This window comes from Merops nubicus, unplaced genomic scaffold, assembly GCF_000691845.1.
Source record: "Merops nubicus isolate BGI_N331 unplaced genomic scaffold, ASM69184v1 scaffold4690, whole genome shotgun sequence".
In the NCBI taxonomy this organism is placed as follows: domain Eukaryota; kingdom Metazoa; phylum Chordata; class Aves; order Coraciiformes; family Meropidae; genus Merops; species Merops nubicus.
The window spans coordinates 36,682-55,658 of record NW_008582021.1 but is presented as its reverse complement, the minus strand read 5'-3'; the positions used below and the strand labels follow the sequence as shown (position 1 = coordinate 55,658).

Below are 18,977 nucleotides of genomic sequence, written 5' to 3'. Positions count from 1 at the left end.
ATGATATAACTGTAAGCCTCGCTCTTTCCCACTGTTATTGTAATGGCTGTACCTGAATTGTGTCTGGATTTAACCTGTCCTTAGAATAGGCAATGTTTTATGTTGATACTTTGGGTCTAACTTAAGTGTGTCCTCAGGGCCTGGGCATCTGGGCTTGTGGTGGCTATGCTTAGTCTCTGGAGCACGTCACCTGGAACCTGGTAGCCCTGCCAAATGTCAGGTTAACACTTTCATTTTGGGCAGCCACACTGGAGATTACACAAAGCAAACAGAGAAGCAGCAATCTCATCATTCTTTGTTTCCATCTTTTGCCCTGTAGCACCTGTGTCTTGCTAGTGGACATGTGCCCAGAAGAAAGACAAACAACCTGCAGCCCAGTTCCCTGGAAGGGCTTTATTTCACATGGCATAAGGGATTTATGCCACACTTAGACTGTGTTAAAGAAATAAATACACATAATTTAAAGATTTGATGTGGCTTACAAGGGGAGGAATGGCATGAGTGGTTTGGGCTGATTGAGCATAACTCAAGGTTGTCTCTAAATAGCCATGTATATATTACTTGGTTAATACCTGCTGGCAAATGTTGAATCTTCACAGTGACCTCTGCAAGCCACAATTATACACGGTACTGTGAAATGAATTTCTTAGCAGAGCTGTTATGCAGAAGATTTTCATACAGATTTATTTTATGGGTTAACAGATATTTCCTACATTTCTGTAAAGTACCAATTCTTTCAAACCAAAAAAGAGAAATTGTTTAAATCGCTGATATAATAGTAACTGGAGCTAGTGACAAATACAAGATATCTGTGTTCTGTGCACAGTCCCTAGACTTAAGTTTGAATTCTTGCTATATACAGAAGCCAACAAAATTTGGTTTTAGTTCAATTTTGGTTTTAAATTCTTATCCTTGCGTAAGATCCATATCTGTATGCTCATGTGTTTTTTAATTTCAGGTTTAACGGTGGCTACAATACTGTTTGGCATAATAAGAAGTCTTCTGATGTTTCAAGTTCTTGTTAATTCTGGTCAGACTTTGCACAACAAAATGTTTCAATCCATTTTGAAAGCTCCCGTCTTGTTTTTTGACAGAAATCCTATTGGTAAGTTTAAATGTTAAGAGTTTTTTTACTATTAAAGTACCTCATTGATTAAGTTAACTGTTTTTTTTTTCTGGGCAGTTATGATTTTATAATTTTTTTTTTTCATATTTATGGTTTGGTTTTTTTTCTTCTTTTGCTTAAAATCTTTGAGTTTAACAGTGTGGTCTTTTAAATTTAGAAGTCAGAATGTTGACTGTTCGTTTGTGGTTGATCTTACTCTCTTCAAATGCAGTTTCCAGAAAAATGAATTACCTGTGGCTGTGGTGGTGTACATTGACCTGCTGGTTGCATTGCTGTTCTGCTTCAGTTAAACAGTGGTGTCTTCCATATGCTGAATGTATATGCAAGCATTTTGTGGAGTTGCCTTTCTTGTGCTTTTCTTTGAAAGCATAATCCCAACAGTTATTTGCCCTTTTAAAAAATAATTTTAAGCATGTGTGGTAATTCACAATTTTGAGAAACTGTATAGCTTACTATCCTTCCAGAATATACAAAAACGTAAAGCATGCAATTTAAAACTATAATCCACATCCTGATGTTCTTCAAAAGAAATGAGAGAGAAGCTGAAGCAGAGTTAAGAGAAGGGAAGTAGGTTGGTACTGATTTGCTAGCCAGTGTTACCTGAGAAACAGAAAGCTGATGGTCTTCACTTCTTTGAATAGAAGGAACATAGACTTTTTCTCATAGTTCCAGAAGTCCCTTAATGATTGTAAGGGCATGTAGGGAAGGCTTTATTGCTGCAGAGAAATTGGTGGTATTTTCAGGAAGTAAATACTCACATGGAGAGAAGGTTCATGTCCATAATGTGATCAGTGAAACATGTACAATTTCCCCTTTTAAAAAAAAAACAGAGATGATCTACAACTGCAGAAGTTTAAGGCTGCATTATGTGGTCTGCTTGTACTGTGAATCTGTGGTGGTGTAAGTTTAAGACCGTTTGCAAAGGGTTAGAAGTGGAGCCATAAGCTCAGGGGACAGGTTAATGGAGAGCTAGTGAGAGCACGTACATCAGAAGAAAACATGGTGCTGATGGGGGTACTGTCAGATGGGCAGGGATTTTCCTCTTCTCTTGTTTTTTTTGTGTGTGTGCAGCATATTCAGTATCTGTGTTATTTGAGAGAACACATAATTACCATGTAAGAATGCCCATAAACCTGGCTCTGCATAACAAACTAAGAACTACAAACTAAACATCAGTGACAATGTAGAGTAATAAATAACAGTTTCCTTTGTAACATACTGTGAAGCTCAAATTAGCAGTGCCTTGTAAAAGTGACATTCATAAAATCTGCCTATCACTGGTATTCACACAGTTGTGACTTACAGATGTGTGTTTCTATTTATCAGCAGAGATGTTATAACAGAAGATTAACTTCAGTGTGCGTGTATTTCTTTCCCTTCATCTTTTTTTTTGGTCATGGTAGCATTCAAAGGTGCTGCTGCTCTGATCTATATATCTTTTGAAAAAGGGAAAAAGAAAAGGGAAAAGATGACATGTGAGACGATGCTCTGGTTCAGAACTGCAGCATGTAGCAGTTCTGAAATTCTTGGGTTTAACATCTGTGTTTCATTGTCTGATTTGCATGTTTGTTTTCACTGTGTATTTATCTTTTAGTACTTCACATGCTGTTTTTTTTTGTATTGGGGGAGATTTGTTTAGAAGCTTTTTTTTTTCTTCTTTTTCATTCTTTTTTTAATGTGCCTTACTGTGAAAGACATAGTAAAAAGAAATTGAAATTATTGAAGGCTCTTTCTTCTAGGCTTGTGATTGCAATAGCCAAGCCAAACTATTGGTTATCACATCTCATGTTAGCAAAGCTGTGATACTGCAGGGTCAGATCTGTCATTTAAAGCATCCAGAGTGTTCTCAGTATTTGTGTGAGGTCTCTAAGACCTGCACAGAAGCAATGGCTGAACTGACTTTAGCTGTTTTATTTATCCGAAAATAATCCGCAATTAAAAAAATGCCATGCTCAGTATTTTGGGCACATGATGATCTATGCACCACACTCGAGGAAGGAAACTTAACTAGACACCCCAAGCTCCTGATAGTTCTTATTGGGGAAACAGACTAATGAGCAGCATCAAAGAGTCGACGTTAGGAAATGAAATACGTGGTGAATCATGACATGTCTGTCAGCTCCCAGCAGCGTAGATCCAATCAGTCGTGGTGAATAAATGGGATGGCTTATTTCTAAAATATGATGCTTTGTGAATCAATTTAGGCACGAACACAAAATCTTTCTTTACAGATTGCATTAGCAATATATAGGGAGGGTGAGGTTGTAAAGGGAATGTTAACATGCCCAGATGAAACGAGAATCTGGATGTATTTTTGGAAGCTGGATTGCGTAGCAGAGACAAAAGAAGACTATGAGGAACCTTCTCCTTTCTTCTTTCTCACCTAAAAATGTTTGTATGTACACAAATTTCACCTTTCTGTAGTTTGTCGTAGTTTTAAAAATACTCACTAATGCTTTAAGTATATTTTGCATTGGAAGAACCTTGTTAATAAACAACTGTCTCTTTCATGAGCACTTAACCTAACCCTATTGAGCTGATAATCCTAAGGGACTAAAGCTAATTGTGTTAGCCAGCATTCAGAAATAACAATGGGGCATTTATGACTGAAATTCAAATTTATCAGCAGATATCTATACAGCATCACTTAAACAGCTATAGTGAAAGCTTAGTGGGAAGTTAGAGATTATGTGGTTGTATTTTGGGCTTCATCATGTCTGACTTGTCTGCATTTGTTGACAGAACTTTTGGGTGTGTAGAATTTGACTCTCTTGAAACTTCCTTTGCTCTTGTATCCGTATCCCAGGAAGGGAGTTGCATGCATCCCTCTTCATGTGTCACTTGCAGGAGTAAAGGGGTTGATTTCTGTGCATGTCTAGCACAAGAGGGCAGCATGATCTATTTTATCTCAGTCGAGCAGTACAACGGCTTGTTAGAAGGCTACCAAAATTTATCTGTTATGTTTTAGAGGTAATATTTGAGGAGTGGATTTTCAGCCTCTCCGCTGAGCAAGAGTAATATGGTTCTGTTCAGTTGTCCTCATTATCTGCAGTTATTTTTCTCTTAATCTTTTACATGCTAAGCTTTTCAACTTCATGTAACGCTGAGTTCAGGAACTTCTCTGGCTTTGTAATTAGTGGCCAAAAGGCAGATAACCCTGTAGAGTCTGATGCTCGTGTCAAGGAGACCCTCTTCAGCCATTTTCCTTTTAATTTCTTTTCTTTTTGATTTGTAACATTTCAAAAATATTTGATAGAAAGCTAGGTACAGCAGCAATGACTTGAACTGGGAGTTCCTTCCTTTAAAATGAGTTTCTTATTGACAGTTTAGGAGATCCTAGTTTTGGCAGGCTTTAGGATTTCATTCAAGGTTACTTGTTTAGCTTGTAAAGGAGTTGTCCTTTTCTGGAATTTGGGGACAGAGATTTCTTTAGAGAAGGGATGCTAATGTGTAACTGCCTCATTTGCAGAAATGGCAGTTTCAGTGAAGATTGTGTGTAATTTTTTAATTGCACTGACTTTAGGAAGCTGACACTTGCTGCTGCTGTGCTGGTGGGTGCTGTGAGAATGAATGAATGATATCCATGAATTTGTTCAGGTAAAATACGAATCTCTTCCCTCTCCGGAGATCTGTCTAAAATTCAAGTAGAAGCAGAATCACTACAGAAACATATACAAAAATCTAGTGCTTTTTTTTTTTTTCTTTCTTTCTAATGGTGTGTCTCCAAACTCTTGGTTCTGACAGCTCATAGAAAGAGGAGAAATATTTTGGCTGACATTACAGCATTTCTGGCCTTCCTAGAAACTGAAAGCACTGAATTGTGTGATGATTGTCCTCTACCTGTTAAATTAGCAGATTCTTTTGGTTCCCCACAATAGCTTTCTGGAATAAAAAGCATTTAAATAAACTTTGATCCTTTTGGGTGCTTATCTAGATTTTGAGATTTGACCAGGTTATAAAGAGAAGTATTCTGTTTTGGCAGCCAGAAATGACGTGCTGAACTGATAGCTAATAGCAGCACGTAAAAGTAAACTCAAATATTAAAAGATAAAAAAGTGGAAGAAAGCTGTTATTATAATAAAGAGTTTGTTTTTCTTTAAGGTCTAAGGATTTTAATTATGGTGTTCATAAATCAAGTGTTGAAACACTTATAATTTGACGAAGTTTCTTTATAGGATTAAAAGCGTGTTCATCAATGCTCAAGTGCCTATCTGCACTTTATCTGACAGAAGTGTCAAATGTTCAAGTGTTTAAATGGTATAATATTTGCAAGAAATATGATATTTCAGCAGTCTGAAAATTACAATGCTGATAATGAGGTTATTAAATTATACTCTATCAGTTGGATAGTGAAGCTGCTCTAGTTAGTGTACATTAATGTCTGCTTGTTCACACAAGTGATTCTGCTGAACAAGTAGCATGTTTAAACAAGAAATACTGGTCTTAAACCCTGTGATTTACAGTAGGTGGTGTTTTGGCATATCATGCAGTTAACAAGGCAAAGCTTCATGTTAAAATATTTCGTTTGTAGTCTCATTCATCACTGATATAAATATTCAGTAGCGAAGCCAGAAAATGTATTGTATTCCTGTTTGACTCAATGACTCAATTGCTTTCTTTTTTTTGTAAACAAGATCTATGCTATCTTTCTGATGCAGTTTTCAGATATTTCCTTGTGGTCAAGATGAATTCTGTGGGATTGTGAAAAACTATACCAGCTCTTTTGACAGCTTTCATGTTCTCCTAAGCTAGTACAAAAAAATACGTTGTCCTTAAAGCAGCAGAGGCTTTGTTTTTAAGTCAATGTGCCTAGCTCTCAAGCAGGTTCACATGTATGCAGGTTTGTTAGTTTATGTTGAAAAGAAGTCCCCATAGGACAGCCTTTTGTTGTAAAATAAAAACACAGATTCTCTCTTCCATGTTGGTAATCACTTGCGTTTGTTGTTATTAAGATGGCAACACAATAGGTTCCATCAATCATCAAGATCCTTAACAACCACACACTGTTGTAAATATTACATTTGGGTGTTTGAGTGGAACAGCTCGTCACTGAAGTAGGTGTGGTAATTAAAACCTGTTAGGTTGCTACATGCGTTTTTAAAAAAAAAAAAACTGTAATGTTTTTTCATCTAACAATGGCAATATGTACTTTAAACCTTATCAGGGTGTGATTATTAAATGATATTTTGTGGGAGTTGCTCATTTACTGTTAGTATTATCCTGGCTTTTGTTAGGAGCTTAAATGGTCTTATGCTTCCATGTGTTTTATCACCATTATGATTCTGTCAGGAACCTTATAAAGTTGATTGCAATAGGAGTAGTCTTTAAAGTTAGTAAATAGTACTCTGGAGTTATGTTTACATTTATTATCTATTAGCATAACTTAATTCAACTCTATCCATTTTTTCTCTGCAGTAATAATAGAGGGAAACTGGGCTGTAAACTAATGAGACAAGCCCATTACATTTTCGGTTCACCGAGTCAGTGCTCACCCTACTCAGGCTTAATACGGGAGATAAAATTAAAAGGTTTAAAGAAAAGCTGTTGGTAGGAGGGGACGGGACATTATTTGATAGGGAAATAGCATGAAGCTTGTACTGACAACCACTTCCAAGTGCAGCCTCCTGCCTTCCTGGCACAAGATTTCACATCCCTTCACAGAGATTTTCTATCTTCCTCACACTGAGATGCCCTGGTGGGGAAAAGGGCCTGCTGAGAAACTCATTTCTGGCCGTATGCTGACCTGCCCAGATACTGCAAAGTTGCCATTTTTTTCATTTGCTGGAGCAACTGTAGTGAGAGCTGCTGTCACTCCGCCTCGGCCGAGCAAAACGCAGGCACGGAGGAGTCGACCAAGACAGAGAAACCTAATTAAAAGTATTGATTGGCTTTACAAGAGTGCACAGAAGCTGTTCAGAGACTTGTGTGCAAGTGTAGCTGGAAAGTGTAAACAGAGTTAGGTTTTAGGCTTGTGTAGTGGGCAGCCCGTTCTGATGAGATTTGTGGCAAGGAGGAACAGAATGTTGGTTGGAGACACTTGAAAACAGGGAGAGACTGCAGTAATATCAACGGGAAAACTGCAAGGGGCTTAAAATGAGGGCCTAGCTGAGGTGATGCAGCTGCAAATAAGCTTCTGGAGATAATCTGAAGGATGGAGGGAATTTTTGGTTTTGATAATAACTATTTTAAATATATACTATTTTGCTATTTTTTAATCTGCTTACAAATTGCTGGATGCTGCTGTGACTACTGTGGATCGTGGGGATTGGAGACACCATGTGGATGGGACCTCCTCTCTTGCCGTTCACGGGCGCCTGGCTGGGTGGGAGATGAGCGTTTTTGAGAAATGAAGAAAAACTTATAAAACCCTACTTTAATTCCACCTTGGGACAAGGCAAACGCATTTCCAAAAATCATACTTTGGGGAAGAGCAGAGCAGGGAGACTGAATAGCCAGGTGGTGAGAGTACACGTGTGGAACGTGAGGAAGCCAGCCCAGATCTTCTCCCTCTCTGGTATAACACAGGCCTTTAACACATGGTTCTTCCACCCCTGCTGAAAACTGGGTGGCTTTTCTGGGCTCTTTCCTGTGCCATGACCTTTCATTGCTGTCTCTTACAGACACAGATAGGCCACTGTGGCGTCTGCAGAAAAAATACCCAGTTTTGGCTTTTTTTAGTGGTGTGTTTTTTTTTTTTTTAATTATTTTTTTAAATATGAATGGCTGAAAATTAATATAAAAGTAATACTATCACATTACAAATGCATTTCATTAGCACTGCTCTGCCTTATACTGCACAGAAATCTTTCTCCCAGTTGATCGTATGTAATCTACGCCGCAGCAGCTGGGTGAATTAATTTAGTCTTTTTATTTCTTTTTTCAGATTGCCAGCATCTTGCAGATTATGCAACAAGTGAAGATTAGTTTGTGCCTGTGGTGATCTTGGAGAGTGTTTGGAAACAAAAGGCACTTCTTTATCCAAAATTCAAGTTTTAGTGTAGGAAAGAATAGATGTTGTGTGTGAATTTGCCTGTTCTGGCGATCCAGAGTGAAAACCAAAGCATAGAAATCAGCACTTATGGAAGTGGAGATGGTGAATTGAGCTTGATTTTAGTGTGCTGTTCAGTTGAAAAACAACAAAGTCGATAAAGTTAATTACTTTGCTGTTTGCAAATAGTACAAGACAACTTGTTTGCTTCCTCCCTGTCTTCTCCAGGTGTTGTTCTTTCCCATCAGAATCAGTAGGAGCTTTGTCAGAGGCTTTTTGTTATGTGTTTGGGTGAATACATATGCAGGACTTCCTTCAAGTTTTGATTTCTGATGTCATTTTATGCAAGATAGTGTTATATTTGGAGGAGGCAGCCTTATGACAAATGTATATGTTGACAGCTGTCAGTCTGAAGAGAGCTTTACAAAGTATTTTAAAATACCATCAAGCATATAAAGAATGTTTTTCTGGTTTTATTAGTTACTAGACAATAGTCCTGTAATTAGAACAGTAGTATGTAATGGACATTAACTATTGCTTGTGGCAAAACCAATCTTGAGGTAGGTAGCTTGAAACTAGAAACTGCAGTTTCATGGAGGTTTCTTTTAATGTTCATTTAAATTTGCACTCTTGTTGAACATTTTCCTAGACAATTCTTGATTGCATATTTTATTGCCATAGTTTTCAATTTCAGCTTGAGCAGAATATTTGGCTGCAGTGGTCCCTAATGAGAGGGTAGTGGAGTAAGGAGATTTCTGGAGACATTGAGGCTACTTTAGCTGTTACTTTCCTAGTGCTGGATAGGAAATTGTATTTGCAGAGCTTGCATGCAGAGCAAGGTGACTTGGTATATGGGAGAAAGGTGTCAAACTCTTTATTCTTAACTGTTTGGTTCAGGGTGGAAGTACATTGCATAGTGAGGTTTTGTTTTCACGTTGGACTTTTCAGTGCTGCAGGTGACTACTGACCTGCTTGTCTTCTAGCTGTAACATCCATTCATCTTTCTTCATTTGCCAGTTGAAAATACAGTACAGAGGTCAATAATACTCCTCAAAGTTGAGCTTTTATCATATGCTACTTGGGCAACATTTATGACATTTGTAAACTCAAAGGAAGTTTAAAGTTAAATCCTTATAAGTTCATGTTTTTTTCTGTCTGCTGGCATGGTCATCATCAGTTTTCACCCACTGTAAACCTGAATTTATCCTCTGCTTTCTTCATCTGGGACTGGTACTCTTCCACCCCACCCATCCCCTTTACACTATTTTCTGTGTATGTCCTGCTCTTGTCCAAGCATAAATCTTCACTAGCCTGTGTTTTATGTTGAGGCACAGAGTGAGGAATAATCTGAAGGTGCATGGAAAACTGGGAAGGTGAATATTTGAAACATGGACATTATTGCTGGCAATTATAAAGTATAGTGGATGGAGGATAGATGGCCTAACTCTTCTCTTCTTCAGTTTTCTTTTTATCAGATGTGATGACATTGCTCTCTGTGTGTGGTAAACCTGTTTTTTCTCAATGAAGGTATTGTCTGTTTAATATGCAAATGATGCCATGCAGAATATTGCTAATTCGTGTGTAGACAAGAAAGAGCCCTCTGCTTTGTGGGAAGCTTCCCCTCATGGGGAGTACATGTTCCTTTGTCCCTGCACGGATTCGTTTCTCAGCAGAATTTCACATTCACCAGATTGAATGTTCACAACCCAAAACAGATACAGTTTAGCCGGAATTTTCAGACAAAGTTCCTACATCTGTTTTTAAGATGTCATAAATAACTTCTCACACAGGAATAATGTTCCTGCCTCATCCTTTCCAGGACATGTCCAAAGGACAGTAAGTGACTACACATCAGGGGCATTTGCTCAGTGGTGTGTGTGTGTCCCATCCCAGCCCCACTGCCTCCTTTTTCATAGGAACTTTTAAAGCTGTAAATAAACTTTACACTATCTCATTCATCTCTTCTTCCAGTGCACTTTTCGTGTTTACAGTCTGTCTTGCTGGTCTTTAGAGAGAAGGTGGTGAGTGTCTGACTTCACTCAGGGAGATTTGGTTTAGGATGTTTTATATGCAGCAGTCTTCTCATTACATGGGATAATGAACAGTTTCAGAACTGCTGCTGCTGTCTGTCACTTATGTTTGCTTTCTTTTCCTTCTCACAGAAATAGGGGAATATATCCTTAATGTTGGGCAACTTAATGAAGAACCTTCTATTTTTGTTATGCCCTGTAAACTCAAGTAAGTCTGTGCATTGCCTAATGAGATGAGAGCCTGACTTTCTTTCAGTTTCCAGAAGGGGAAACTAAAAACAAACTTAAGTGCTGGGTTTCCTTATGCCTGCTCAGACCAGATTTGCTGCATGGCGCTTACTTGGTAAAGTTATTTTAAGTATCAAGTACAAATGGCATCTTTGTTATGGTAAGATTATCCTTTCAGTAATAGAGGTTAACGGTTCAGTGAGTAAAATATACAGTTTTCTGGCATAAAATAACAGAACTACTTGAAATCCATGATTGTATCTATTTTCTGGCCATTCAGCATTCCAGTTTGACGAGTATGTATAATGAGGAACGAGCAGGCAAAGAAGAGTATTCACAAAGGTTAACATTAGCCTGGGTTTACCAGGTATGTGATAGAGAGACAGGCTCTTCCAGGGCATTATGGAGAGCACCAGGGTTAGACATTTGCTCTACATCTCACTGGAGAAAAGCTGTGTTTCCTACCCACCACAGTGTGGAAGTTCAGGGTACCTGTCTGTCTGCGTGCTTGAGGATGGCTATCTTAGAAAATTCAGTATGCTGAATTACCACTCAATTCAAGAGAAAGGAATGAACCATGATTTTAATACTTGTTTTTTTAAACACACATATATATTAAAATATATATTAAAAATACATATATGTATGTAAAACCCATATGTTTTGCCTGATGGTAGTGTAATGCTTCTTTCCTTTCCCCCTTCCTTCCTTCCCCAATCTCCTCTTAGAAGAATATTCCCACCCCAATACTCCCCAGTCTCAACAACCAGCCAAAATTAAACAATTGATGTTAGCTTTCCAGAATATTTCTGCTATTTCCTGACCAAAAAATGATAAGATGCTTTAAGGAAGGGTTGCTGGTAGTTATTTTTAGTCAGCTAATGTTCCCATACCACTGGAGGAAAGGAAAAATAAAAAAAAAAAAAAAATAAAAAAAAAAAGATGCTCATTTAGGACAAAAGATATCTGCAGAAACTTCTGCAAATCGAAAGCACCAGAATTGTCAAATATGGATGGTTTTAGTTTGAGAAGTGTCGTCTTTTTTTTTTCCTGTTGAACCAACAATATAGAGGGAACATGTTTTTCCCCCGTCTTTTCCACAGGAAACTAGTTATACTAGACTTGTTCTAGTATTAAGAAATCTTATCTAAGGAGCGCTTTCAAAATAAAACCAAATTTGAGGGGAAAAAAGTGCCTTGAGGTTTTTATAAAGCGGATGAGTTTTAATATTCTGAATATGTAGTGACAATGATCTTTTTTCATGATTAAGCTACAAGTAAGGTTTAATATTGAATTCAAAGTCATTCACTAAATGCCACTTGTATTTAAACCCTCAAAAATCCCCAACAGAAAAAATGGAATAAACAATCCAAACTTCCTTTTTTTTAAATTGAGATAAGAAAAAATAAACTCTGCTGCACCTCAATTTAATAACTAGTGCTGCTCAGCTACTACCAAAGGCTTAAGGAACAGTGTTTAGAAGTGTTTGTTCAGAAATAAGTGTTTCTCAAAGATTATGAGAGCTTGTATAGATGATTTTGTTCACCTGCTGAGTGTTTGAGAGTTGAAATGTCCAATCTGACACTTTCCAGAAGCGTTTGTTTGCTTAAAAAGTAGAAACATTCCAGTGGAAAAACAGGATTTCATTAATTGTTTTCCTATCTTAGCCATGCAATAAAGCAATATTATTCTATACTTTTAATAGAGACATGAACATTTTGTGAAATGCAAAATCCCAAGTTTCTGAAATGATCTTAGATGTTTTCAGCTTAAAATGTAGGGCTGTGAGTACTCCTTAATTTGTTAATACCTTTGTGCTCTGCTTCTATTGTTTGTACTTCTCACGAGATGCAAGACTTTCAGATGCTAATTGACTGCTTTTTGTTAATTGTGAAGTAGGCATGGAGGTGTTTTAAATAGAAATCTTAAATATTTTTCAATTAGGATGAAGGAGAACAAGTCAGTGTTACAGTTCTTGGAAAACAGAATAATATATTCATTTTTTGGCTCTGTGAGGAGGAGGTGCAAGTATATTCTTAGAGCTAGTGTAGTGTCTTGCAGCACTAGGATAGATTTGCACACTTCTTTGGGTTGTATCTGAATTACTACAAAGTGAATATTTTGGCTTTCAGCATGGAAGAAAAAAAGCTTAAGAGACCCTTCACACACCTTGGTTCACAAGCGGTAATTCGTCCTTGTCTCTCATCTTCCCTTGATAAAGGGATGGTGGTTCTTCATCGTGGACCTTGACCAGCAGGATGGACAAAGTATGCTGCTGGTGTAAGGGGAAGTGTGGTGGGTGTTAACGCTTGCTCCTTAGGCCATATTTGCCTCTCACTCTGCTGCCTCTCTGCTCTCATACCAAAGCAATGCAGAGAGGGAACAGAGCAAGACAGGCAGTTATTTTAGTTAGTGAATTCTAGACTATCCTCAAAGGCTCTGATACTTCGATCTAATTCAGTCTTCTGATTTTCTGTTGATTCTTCCAAATGTTTCAGACTTAGTCAGACAAAAGCCTCTTTCTTCACAATTGTCAAATTTCATTGACTCTCAAGTCTTGGTGATAGAGCTTAATTGTCAGCAAAATAAGTCTTGGTTTCTGTAAATTGTTTGATCCTCAATTGGTTTAGAAGTGACAATATCCTTTCTTTTACAGGGTTTAGATATTGTTTCCATGTGGCATATGGAGCAAAGTTGGACCAACTAAAGAAATTATTACAATTGTTTTCTGTCAGGAAGGCTTAGACAAAGAGCTTAGCCTCAGATCCTTTAAAGTTCAAGCATCTGCCACTAGGGGCAAAAATTATTTTCCTGTAGGCAATCATCTTTTATTGTAGATTTACTGTGCTGCTTCACTTGGTTGATAATCTAATTTAAAACTCAGAGATGAGTCATACCTCCTCAATGGGATTCACAGCTAGTTGAAATTCTCTGATGTCAGAACTTGTCAGTTCTTCCAGGTTCTCTTTTCTGAACATAATAGTCCTCTGGGTGTCTGAATGCAGTGAGAAGGAAAGAATGTGACGTGTGCAAGCGGTAGCACTTGAGTGATACTGTTTTACAACATACCTCAGGTTTTGGTTTTGATATTTATTTCAGCTTCTAGTTTGGGTAATTTGTGATTTAGGGCCTAGTTGTGCCTAGTGGTCCGTTACGGACAGAATTCTCTGCAGGTATGAGAGTGCTACCCCACTGAAGTGAGGAACATGCTGGAAGGTGGAATAACCCAATAGACCTCACCACGTGTCATGTGCTGTACTAAAGACTTGTGTTTCCTAAGACCACGATTTTCTTTATATATAACTGTGTATGACAGTTTTCCAGAAAAAAAAAAAATGGATTATGAAAAGGTAGAAATCCTTGATGTCAGGAGATGTTTTAGTCATCTTCCTTTGGAAACACAAACCAAACAAAACTCCAATTGTCCTGAAGATCCTAAAAGGTTTTAGAGTGATCCAAACACTTAAACTTCTCTGTGACCTCTTCCAGAAAGCATGACCATTGCGTAGTTGACTACTAAGAACTTTAGGAATTGAATGTTCATTTTTGGTATGTGAATTGCTCTTTAAGGACTTCCTCTTCAAAGTCAGTCAAGGACAGAATAGACATTCAGAAATTTAAGAGGCGTTGTAAATTCCATTCAGCTGTGATGAAAAGTTTATTGGGTGCTTTTCATATGCATTCTAAAGTTAAGCTACATTTTGAAAACCATCAGAGCCAACATTTGTTCTCTAAATTTTATAATTAAATGTCTACAATGCTAATTTGTCACTCATTAATACTCTAAAATATTAATAGTGGTTGGTCTATTGACTTAATTTTGCCTTTCCTATTTTTTTTTTGCTTGAAGTTATACTTTTGTTTAACACGTTTTAACAAGATACTGACATATACTGATTCAGAATCCAGTTCTTTGCTCACCCTGTTTTGTGAAGAGGGAAGCAAAAGCACAAGGTATTTTTCAGTCATTTAATTTCATTGTTATATGTGTATCTTTCCATTTAACCCTACCTTATCAGACTTGTTTAATGCATTTTTAACATACAATACCAGCAAAGCAGTTGTTTGAAAACTGCCTTTCCCAAAATGGCTGAGAGCAGATTATGATCAGTGATTATTTACAAAATTTGTAACGTTTATTCTGAAATACAGCGTGTGCTTTAGGTCTGTGAGAGATTTTTATAGTGTTTTGTATATTGGATGTGGCTATCTGAAAGATAAGTATTTTTGTCATACTATTTGCATTTCTTCTCTAGACGTTCAGCTCCTTGCAGTCCTGGAATTTCTTTTACCCTAATGTGTCTGTTGCAGTTTCAGCAGAGAAGCTTCTGGTTTTAAAAAACTGGTGTGTGGTTGTTTTTTTGTTTGTTTGGCTGGTTGGTTGGGGTTTTTTTTGTTTTGTTTTTGTTTGTTTGTGTGGTTTTTTTCCTATGGTTAAAATCTATGTCAGAGAAACAAAATGAATGCATGAATAAGTGAACTGTTAAGACCCAAAGACAGATATGTTTATTTGAAGGACGAAAGAAAACTTTTGCTGAGAACTCCTCTATCTGAAGTCTTAATTGGCATTGTGAAATCTTAAGACCCTGTGTGAATGCAAAGAAACAAACTTATCAGAGCATACTCTGCAGACTAACTTGGGACACCACTGGCTGTTGCCCCTGCGGTTCGGTAGTTAGTGGAGTGAAATAAATATGCTCCTGTAACACCAGTTGAAAGCAAGAAGTAAAACCCTTTGAATTGTTCTCTAAAGGCATCTCTCTCAATAGATAATCTTGCCTCACCTGTCAAAAGCATATCAAATGCTTAGGGTTGTGCAGTGTCCTGGATGCACTTTGCCATCTCCCTCAGATGACAGTGGATTTTTGGCTTCCACAGTTTTGAGAACTGTTTCAGGACCTGTTCTCTCACTTAATGTGAGGATTTCCCATGTTCTTCAGTGTAAAACACCCTTCCTGTTGCCTTTACCACTTGTGTGTAGTTACTGTCATTCCCCAGTTTTGTCACTCTGCATTTCCAAAACATTAATTCAGACACTCTGCTAGTTTAAGTGTTGCAGCCACCTTCTGTTCACCTTCTGTTCTCACTTGCTTTGTCCCAAACTCTTCCACACTTCCTAGCCTGTGCCTCATTGTGTCACGCTTCATGCTTTGGTTGTGCATGGGATGAACTTGTGCCGTTCCATGGTGAAGGGGAATGGGAGAACCAGTGTTGAAGGAAAGGGAAGGAAGGGAAACAGGGAGTGAATGAAGCAGAGGGTGAAGGAAAGGGCATGTGCAAGCAGCCAGTGTGCACAGGGCAAAAATTCAAGTCAATATGTACAAAGCTCTCTCGATATCCAAACACCCCAAGTTGGGCAACTTCTGTGACTGTAACTACCAGCTAGCCTTTTGACAGTTCTGTCTTGCAGCATCTCCCCAGGGCCAGATGGAGAGAAGCCTTTTTTTGATCTTACGGCCCTGGTGCTCTTTGAAGGAGTCTACCAGGAGGAGTAGAAATGAGTGTGGCTTAGTTTGAGCATTATCCCTCTTCCCATGCAAAGCTTTTACTATTTCTGCACCTGGTAACTGGAGCTGTTGGCACATTCCTGTGTTTTTTTCCTCCCTCCGTCATCGTTTTGCCGCTTATCTTTCATGCTTACATCTTTGCAACTTCCTGCTCTCTGTGCAGTAAAGTTCATCCACAAGCTGGCTCTTCTTCATCTTAAAATCATCTTTCAAGATACACCAGTATCACTGTAACCACAGTATAACTATACACTGACAGTCGTTAAACATATGGGTGGAGAAACTAATTAATTCCCTGACCCCTTTGTTTTCTCATACTTAAAAAAAAAAAAAAAAAGGCAAAAAGGCACACATCTTGTCCTGCAACTTTCTGTTCCAGCTTACTGCTACATCTTCCCTTTGCTTGTTCCTTTTATAGTCAGTTGCATTGGTTTCTCTTAACTGGCACAGGAATCTCTCCAGGGCAGGGCACGCAGCTGGCTACGTGGTGGTCCAGGGTGCATCCTGGTGAGGCTCTGCCCCCCACTTCAGATGCACTGATCCTGCTTCGGGTGCTGCTGGCGTGCAAACAACAAACGGCAGTGTTCTTGGGAGTCCCCTGTTGCAGGCAGCACTCTTCTATTTTTGACCCTATTTAGGAGTTCATAGTGCTGGACAGCTGTAAGTCAGTGCTTCCCAGTGAAGTCTGTCTTTGAATTGAACAAAGACAAAATAAATTGGAAGTTCTATTTACTTTTGAATGACTGTTCCATGAAGCCATTTTTTTTTTCTTCTTGGTGTGTGTGATGTTATCTGTTTAGAGAAAAGTCAAATGTTGCTGTTAATGTATTTATCTTTATCATTCTAAGTTTCTTACTATATAAAAGCCATGAAAAAACATAACTTTATAGGGTTATATTAATTTTTTCTTTAATTTTAAGCAATGTATATATAAGCATATGTTTTAAAAATAATTTAACCTCTGGCATTCAGCCGTCAAAAGTTTAAAGGGATGAATTTAAGGTATATTTCAACAAGAAAATTAAATGTTCTCTGGTGTTGATTTGTAAACTACTAGTGTTTTAATGTGGTCAGCAGCTACTCAAATCCTAGTCTGCTTCTTTTTTTTGTTTTTGGTGTGAAGCTTTCTAATCGTTGCCCAGTAGAGGGGGTACAGCAGAACCATATGCAATGCAATGTAACTTTTCACAATGCTTAGTATTTAATTATTAAAATGTCTTTCTTTTAATGTAATGAATATAATATACAGCACAGAGGAGGTCATATTTAGGTTGTTATGGTTTTTTTTTTCTCATTTGTATATATACTATACCCCACATTTCCATTCCAGTGTTGTTAATTATACCTTAGACTGTAAAGACGTTTGTTATAGTGGTATTTTTTTTCCCCAGAAGCTGATGGCCCAAAGAAATACCTTGTCATACTATATCTAGATTTCTTTGGACAGCACTCCTTGCTAGAAGAAAGCACTTGGAATGTGGTTGCCTTCAGGTTTTCTGAGACAAAAGATTTTTGGTCGCTTCTCAGGCGAGATTTACAAGTGGAATTTGGTGCCAAACACAAAACCGAACAGGAGGTGAAGTCATCCCTCCTTATACCCTACAGCCTGCTCTACAGGAAAGGATCCATTCTGTGCCCTAAATTAGGGGGAAAAAAAAAAAAAGGAAGGGGATTTGAATCCAGCTGTAGTCCCTCCCTTGCTGGTTGTCGTAGCCTTCAGGCACGCACTCACTTGCCGCCTTCTGGTGCCGTGTTCACTCACTGATTCACCCAACGAGCAAGCAGCTTCAAGAGCAGGGGCTGAAGGAGCCCTACCACAGAACTGCCTCTAGTAGAGCAATTAACATGTGCTCTGAGGAGGTGGGCAGCCCACGTTCAGTGAATGCTCCCTGACTGGTGAAAATAACACCTTCCCTTGCATCCCTGCCCAGCCTTCTCCTCTCACCTGAGCGTCCTGACCCCTGGGCTTGGCTGTGCCTTTGAAAACAAGGTGACAGGTTTCCCAGTATCTTCTTCCTTTGGGGTTTTGTGAATAGTGCCTAAGTTGTGAATCTAGTTGTTTCCAAAGTTTCTATGGCTTTGCTCTAGTATGTGGTTTAAAGTCTCCTAAATTTAAGGAAAATTCTTGATTTCACACGAGGGAGTGTCTTTATTTAACATAAAATTTTCCAAGCAAGCGCTTTGATTATTTGCACAGCAAACTAAGGAAACTTCTAATTTGCTGATAGTTATGGCAGCATTTCTCTTGATTTCAGTAGTAACAGTATTTCATGTGAGATAGTGGAAAAAAAGCCACTTGAAAATTTTCTAGTTTCATTCACTGTGAATTCTGGATAGGCAAACACGTGTTGTTGCAGTGACTTTTATATTATGAGTAGTTAAAAAGGAAAAGATACTTCAGGAATCATTATGTGGGTATATAATAAATGAACTTTAGACAACATCTCTGCTTGCCAAACAGACAACATTTTCCAGAGGAGGAGAGAAAGAAAAAGAAACAGAAGTTAAAGAAAAATGAATGATTGAATCAAAGGACTATGCCAAGCAGAAGATGAGAATTTGCAAAGTGAGTTGAAGACATGAATTGCCTCCTGCAGTTTGAGCTACCTAAAGGCTTTGTCTTCAAAATGGATGGGCTAGGTAGAGGCCAGAAGTTATGCCTTGGCTTTCACAGCAACTGTCCATATAGGATTCCTTTGCATCTTTTCAAAAAAGGAAGAAAATGGATGGACTACGTAAGAATCATTCTCTTCAGTGTGTGGGAGGGGATCTGAATATATGAGATTGGTAAAAGACAGGTTAATACTTCCTTTCTGAATGATAACTGAGTCAGCCAGAAAGCAGTTTCAGCTGAAGATTCAAGGAGGCAAACGCTTTAGCTGAAGTAATGTCCAGCTTGGTTATTGATGTCTTAGACTGGAGTGATGATTGAGCCCTTCTTAATTCAACACCTTAAAAAAAAGGAGGAAGAAAAATATGAAAAAGAAGGAAATTAAGATTCTTACTCAGTCAATTATTTTTAGGCGATGGAACGGTAAGAAAAATTACCAAATCTGAGCAGATTTGCAAGAGCTGTGTGATAATCCCCCACCAGTATT

The 18,977-nt window shown here is 38.1% G+C and overlaps 1 protein-coding gene across 1 annotated transcript in view; it reads left to right on the top strand.

The window, feature by feature from the left end:
* ABCC4 (ATP-binding cassette, sub-family C (CFTR/MRP), member 4) overlaps positions 1-18,977 on the top strand; it is a gene marked incomplete at its 3' end in the record, with an annotated part of 102,967 nt that overhangs the window by 48,396 nt on the left and 35,594 nt on the right. Inside the window, 1 exon segment of the mRNA XM_008936299.1 lies at positions 959-1,105. Within this exon segment, the coding sequence (XP_008934547.1) occupies positions 959-1,105 (147 nt within the window).